The sequence below is a fragment of the Antrostomus carolinensis genome, unplaced genomic scaffold (assembly GCF_000700745.2).
Source record: "Antrostomus carolinensis isolate BGI_N321 unplaced genomic scaffold, ASM70074v2 scaffold30876, whole genome shotgun sequence".
Classification (NCBI taxonomy): domain Eukaryota; kingdom Metazoa; phylum Chordata; class Aves; order Caprimulgiformes; family Caprimulgidae; genus Antrostomus; species Antrostomus carolinensis.
The window spans coordinates 3,662-10,157 of record NW_010323069.1 but is presented as its reverse complement, the minus strand read 5'-3'; the positions used below and the strand labels follow the sequence as shown (position 1 = coordinate 10,157).

Here is a 6,496-nt window from a genome sequence, read left to right as displayed (position 1 = left end):
CTTCCTCCTCCGCTCCTCCTCCTGCCTTTCCCAGAATACTGTGGAAAATAAACTAGAGCTGGGACTGTAACTGCACAGAAAACTACAAACTGGAATGGCTTCCTCCTTATGCCCTGCCCTTTCCACAAAGCTGTAATTACTCCACAGCTGTCTAGAAGCCGTATTGGACTGGGTTGTGTTTTATAAATGCACCTTTAAGTCTAAGGAAGGCATGCTGGAGCGTGTCCAGAGAAGGACAACGGAGCTGGGGAAGGGTCTGGAGCACAAGTGTGCTGAGTTCCCGGCTGAGGGAACTGGGGTTGTTGAGCCTGGAGAAAAGGAGGCTGAGGGGAGACCTTCTGGCTCTGTCCAAGTCCCTGAAAGGAGGGTGGAGAGAGGTGGGGGCTGGTCTCTCAATTAACCAGTGATAGGATGAGAGGAAATGACCTCAGGTTGCGCCAGGGGAGGTTTAGATTGGATATTAGGAAAAATTTATTTCCTGAAAGAGTGGTCAAGCATTGGAACAGGCTGCCCAGGGAAGTGTTGGAGTCACCATTCCTGGAGATGTTCAAACAGCATGTAGCCATGGCACTTCAGGACATGGTTTAGTGGGCATGGTGGTGTTGGGTTGATGGTTGGATGTGATGATCTTGGAGGACTTTTCCAACCTTAATGATTCTGTGATTCATTCTGTATGTGTGACTGTGGAAGTTGTGGAAAGCCAAACCAGCCTGGTTTTGTCACTTAAAGCAGCAGGTGCCTGAGGAGGGATTTATATTCCTTTAATTATTAACACTGTTCATGCAAACAGGGAGCAGAAGGCTAACAGCTGCAAACATTTTCCATTTAATGCCAGATCCTAGTCCTTGATAAGAAAGTGCCCCACAATGTGCCAATTTCTTTTAACTGGTTTGTCTTCTGAGCAACTCTGCAATTAAGCGGTCAAGTACTGGGTTTTCTGCCCAGTTGTTGGGCGAAATGTGCCTCCAGCCTACTCCATACACCCAGCACTGCCCTGCCCATGCTCCTGAGGTGATGGAGGATCGATGTGCAGTGGTCCTGTAGGCTCATTTGTACGTGGGAGTTGGAACAGTGCGGGGATTTTCTTCCTCCTTGTCATAGCCCTCTGTCCTGTGGCTGCAGGTGGTGGAGAAGGCCTACCCCACAGAGCCTGTTGGGGTGGTGTGCTGTGTGGATGGGGTCTACCAGGTGGTGGAGTACAGTGAGATCAGCCTGGAGACCGCGCAGCAGCAGAGCCCGGATGGGGGACTGATGTACAGCACTGGCAATATCTGCAACCATTTCTTCACAGTTGAGTTCCTGGAGACAGTGGCCCAGTAAGTTCCAGCAGACCTGTTAGGCAGCTGTGCAGCCCAGAAATGCCTCCAAGAGCGGGTGTGCCCATTTTCCACTGTAATTTCAGTTACGGGTACCTTCTGCTCTGCTCTTCTCCTCTGTCCTCCAAACAGCTCAAACAGCTGTGCCCACTTTCTGCCAGCCCCAGTGCGCTCTTCAGGCCGTACCCAAGGAAGAGGTTCCACACTTTGCTGTAGCTAAATCGACCAAGATATACCAGTGCATGACCTTCCTGGGCCTGCAATGCTGAGCAGCCATGTGGGCTGCAGTGTGGTCAGTGATGCAGCCCCCCACTGAGGATTTTCAATGGGAATGTCACCGATGCCATCACTTGGGACAACAAAGACAGGGAAAGGACTCTGCATCTTGGTGTTGGGAGATGGGGGCATTCAGTGAGCAGCCTTGTGACCTTCCTGAAGAGCTTGATCCATCCTTGTGTGAGGGATCTGCTCTGCTCCATTGTCATCCCAGTCAGGTAACAATTTGGGTCACCTTTTTTATCTCTGCCCGCAGTGTCAGCTGGATACTAGGTCCTCCCTCCCATGCTTTACCCTGTCATGTCCCACTGGTGCAGGGAGTAGCACTGGCCGGGCTGCTCTGCTCAGTGAAGTGTTTCCTGGATGTAACTTGGATCAATTTGGAGAGAGCAACACCTGCAACCATTGAGAGATGACCCAGAGCAGTAATATGCCATCTGCTTCCCAGAAGTGTACTACTTTTTCCTAAGTGGGCATGAAGTAAATTAATTTGTTTCTTCTCCTTTTGCAGGAAATATGAGCCGCAGCTGAGGCATCACGTAGCCATAAAGAAGGTGCCCTACATTGACGAGGAGGGAAATCTGGTAAAACCGCTAAAACCGAACGGGATAAAGCTGGAGAAGTTTGTGTTTGATGTGTTCCAGTTCTCTAAGTTAGTGGCAGACATTATTTTATTTTTTTTCCTCCCCTTCTCAATGTTTGTTTGAATGACTGTAGGTTGTAACAGGCCTTGCCAGGGAGCGCGTGGTTTGTGGGTGGCTTGTTAGAAAGGTTGTTGGATCTACACCAAGCTCCAGCACAACAGCAATGCTGCAGGCTCTCAGAGGCGCGGGTACAGGGCGCTTGGCAGCAGCCAGGCTTGCTCTGACCGTGCGTGCTCCCAGGACTGTTCATTCCACCGAGGACACCCAGCCTCTGCAAGGCCTGTGAGAGACAGAAAAAAGGGAAATCAAGCACAAAACCAACATTTAATTCAATCCCATGTTGGAGTATTCCAACTCACAAAAATCGTGTCTTTCAGGTTTGTGTCCTCCATGGCAACAGCAGCTCTGGTTACATTTTCCGTGCGTGTTACCCAGGGCTCAGCTCACACCCTTTGTGCTCAGAATACAGGTTGCTTAAGCACTGTGGGGCCAAGTTACTGTTGCTGTGGGAACTGTCAGCGTTCACTTGCCAAGCTCTAAAACATAACTGAGAGCGCAGTCAGGGGTACTTTGAGTTTAGGGAATGTGGAATTTTAATAATTTAGGAATTTAGCATAAGTGTTCTTATAAAACTTACTTTCTGAGGTCTAGAATTCAGCAGTAAAGATTCTGTTTTAGGCTTAAATAAATGGCAAAAAGAGACCTCAGGCAAACTGAATTATCTTTGTTTGGAGATGGTATTTTTCTTTTTAGAGGATTTACTTTAGGATAGAGACCTCAAGGTTTGAACTGGTCTCTGTTTCACAGAATCACAGAATGTCAGGGATTGGAAGGGACCTTGAAAGATCATCCAGTCCAATCCCCCGGCCAGAGCAGAAACCTAAATTTCTTGACACGTGTTCAGTAAAGTATCATACCAAAGGCAAAACCAGCGTGATGGAAACAGTGCTGCGTTCTGAGCTTTGACAGGACTCATTTGCAAGCAGTAGTTCCTTGTGTTTTTGTAATAATACTGCAAAACCAGCTTGGCAGCTGCTCATCACACATGAAATGCAGAAATGCACAGATGCTGCTGTGGGATTTTTAATTTTTCATTTCTATTTCTGGTAAACAGCTGTACTTAACATTCAACTCTGAATCCTTCCATATTGCTTATTCATCCCTGGAAAGTGGTGTCCTCAGGTGATCCTTGCCTACAGCCTCCCAAGCAGAGTGGCCGTTTCTTGGAGCAAGGCTGGGGTGCTCTGAAGTGAGCCGCACAGCTCGGCACTGTATCCCAGCTTCAGTCATCGCTTCTCTCTCCATCCTTAGTTGCAGCTTTTTGTCCACAAGCTTCCTAATGCCTGGAGAGGTTTCTGGGGGATCTCTGCAGAACTTGTGCTTTTCCTCTCACCTGTGCACAGCTCTGGAGGGTTGTGAGGCTGCTGTTACTTTCCCAAAGAGACCAGAGTTCTTGTTGTTTTTTTCCATCATACAGCCCTGGTACTCCTTTGATCTGCAGAGTGGAGGTGGGCTTTCCTTCTTAGCTGCTCCCCAAAATATGTATGAGCCTTTCCCCATTAAAGTTGTTGCACCACCAGGGCTGATGCCTAGGTTTGGTTTCCATTATCATCTTTTTTTCCCCTTTGCCCTGGTAGGAATTTTGTGGCATTTGAAGTTTTGAGAGAAGAGGAGTTCTCGCCACTAAAAAATGCAGACACAGCTGACAAAGACACTCCTACCACTGCTCGGCAAGCCCTCCTGGCCCAGCATTACCGCTGGGCTCTCAAGGCTGGGGCCAGATTTCTGGATGAAAGTGGTTGCAGGATACCAGAGAAACTCAGGTACAAACCTCTGTGACCTTCTCCACAGCCTGTGGCTGCCCAGCTGTGCCAGCTGGCTAGCAGCATGTACTGTGCTCTACAGAACTGGGAATTAGTTCAGTCACAGAGTGACTTGGCATGATTTTCATTCAGCAGATCTTTCCTGAACACGCAGGGTAATGTCTGCTACAGCTCCTGCTCCACTAGTGCTTGTGAGCGCTCCAGACAATAATGCACTGTGCTCTGGGCTTTATCTCTGGCAGAGATTCCCACCCTTGGGGTTGTGAGTTGACTCCTCCTATAGCAACTTGTTAGGGCGGGGCAACCTTTTCCATCATGCTGGATTTATCCAGCCCAAGGAATTGTAAATTGTAGTCCTCACCAGCTTTTCTGAATCTGGCCCCAGTGCTTAAAGCCCAGCAAGGATCTCAGGTGTGCTTAAGGATCAGCAATTACCTGCAATTACAATTAATATTATACCAATTACCAATTCAGATACTTCCCGCATCACACTGAATGGGAAGCTGCTTTTACTCCGTGGGACAACTACTTCATCAACTTGTAGTTTAATAAACACACAAGCTGTTCATTTTACTTGAAAGGCATTTCTATAAAAGCAATGTTCTTGTTTTGATGACAAATATTTGGAACGTGCTAATTCCCTTTTATTTCCATGCTTTGTGTTTGAATCATGTCTGGTGCATGTGAATATAACAACAGTCTTACCCTTTTGAATATCCTATTCTCAATGATCTTTGAAAGATGCTCTGTTTTTAAGTATAGCAAGGGGTTAATCCTGTGTTCTTTTCTCTAGTCTCTCAGGAACTGAAGATCCTCCAGCTGTGTGTGAGATTTCTCCATTAGTGTCTTACTTTGGAGAGGTGAGAATGATTATGTGTAGAGGTATTTTTAAGAGTGTGCAGGTATGCATCTGATTTCTTTCCAAACATGGGGATTTCTTTAGCCTGGGCTTGCTGAGAAATGGTAAGATTAAGGGAACTAGGACTTGGGCTCTGCATTATGTTTGTGGTTCCACTATGGTTTATGCTTCAGCACTTTGTTCATTCTCAGTTTTAGCGATCTGTAAAATGAGATTTGCAGTGAGGCTGCACAGTTTCATTAAGACTCACAAGTACTTTGAGATCTTCTGAATGAATAGTGCAGAATATTCAAATTGCAAAATCCACAGGGTCACTGTATTTGTGTATGTTGTATGCTGATTTGTGCCCATTACCAACAGTGAGTGAATACTGAATGAGAAGCGCGATATGTGCGTTGGCTTTAGAGAAATCGGGTCTTAGAACAGATTTCTCAAGTTTATCCTTCTGAAAATAATTGGTCCTGGGAAAGCTGCTTCCATTTACTAGTGAGAAGAGGAGCTTCCCTGTGTTGGACAGACAGAGTGAGAAATAGTGGATTGCAGGGGGATCTGTGGGTGCTGTGGGGAAGGACGCTCATGAAACTTTCCATCTTCACTAGGTTTCTGCGTGCAGGTAGCGAACTCATCGCAATCAGTGCGTTGTAAGAACAAAATTAAAACAAAGCAGTTTCAGTTGACTTTTCTTTGCTAGGATTATTCTTACATGAGTTAAGGACACACCTTCCCATGCCTGCCCCTCCCCAGGAAGCTTTTTTCTGAGATCCATTGTTTTATGGTTCATCGGTAAAGGACATGAATCCTTCATGAACCCCAGGTTGGGGCTGAAACACTTTCCATCTCTGTTACTGGGGAAACTGCTGGTGTTGTCTGTCCTTCCCATGACCTTTTAACTTTGGGTCATCAGTCATTCTGAGTGACATTACATAGACTTAAAAATAGTGCAGGTAACCAGTCTGATGGATTTACAACCTAACGGTGCTGTTCTCACACGTTCTTAGGGTCTGGAGGCGTACATGAGGAACAAAGACTTCCCTTCTCCCTTTGTGCTCAATGAAAAGAAAGCGGAAATGCTAGGGAATTCTTGAAGAGGAGGGAGGCCCTCCCCCCTCAAATCAGATATCTGTCTGTCAGATCTATTGTAAGAACTGACATTACTAAAACGTAATCTATGAAGTGCTTTATAAAAAAAAATTGCTTTGCAGTATCGGATCGATGCCAAATCCTTGCAGCAGTTGTGTTTACACGCAAGTGTGTGCTCACCAGTTCTGTTTGGTTACTTTGAAGGCTGTGCCTTTGCCTCAGTCTATTTTGTAGACTTGGATGTGAATGAAGATTAATACCTTCCACGTGCCAAACAGATTTTATATTTCCTATTTGCTGTGCATACAAATATGTGTAAGAGCCAGTCAGGGACAAATAAATCAGCTTTGCATTCCAGAAGATTAAATCTCTTCAGTGCCTTGTTAGGTGTCTTTTTTGTGCTGGTGAGGTTGGGATTTTTTGGTTGTTTTTGTTTTGTTTTGGTTTTTTTTGAACTGTGCACAGCTGAAGAATCAGTTTGAGTCCCCATTGTGAAAA

General features: G+C 46.1%; 1 protein-coding gene across 1 annotated transcript in view; it reads left to right on the top strand.

The window, feature by feature from the left end:
• The window catches only part of UAP1L1 (UDP-N-acetylglucosamine pyrophosphorylase 1 like 1), a 12,488-nt gene extending 6,485 nt beyond the window's left edge, over positions 1 to 6,003 (top strand). The window contains exons 5-9 of the mRNA XM_010170494.2: positions 1,123 to 1,316; positions 2,104 to 2,244; positions 3,874 to 4,059; positions 4,853 to 4,919; positions 5,917 to 6,003. Coding sequence (XP_010168796.2) covers positions 1,123 to 1,316; positions 2,104 to 2,244; positions 3,874 to 4,059; positions 4,853 to 4,919; positions 5,917 to 6,003 — 675 coding nt within the window. The remainder of the gene's footprint in view (positions 1 to 1,122; positions 1,317 to 2,103; positions 2,245 to 3,873; positions 4,060 to 4,852; positions 4,920 to 5,916) is intronic.
• Positions 6,004 to 6,496: the final 493 nt, after the last annotated feature.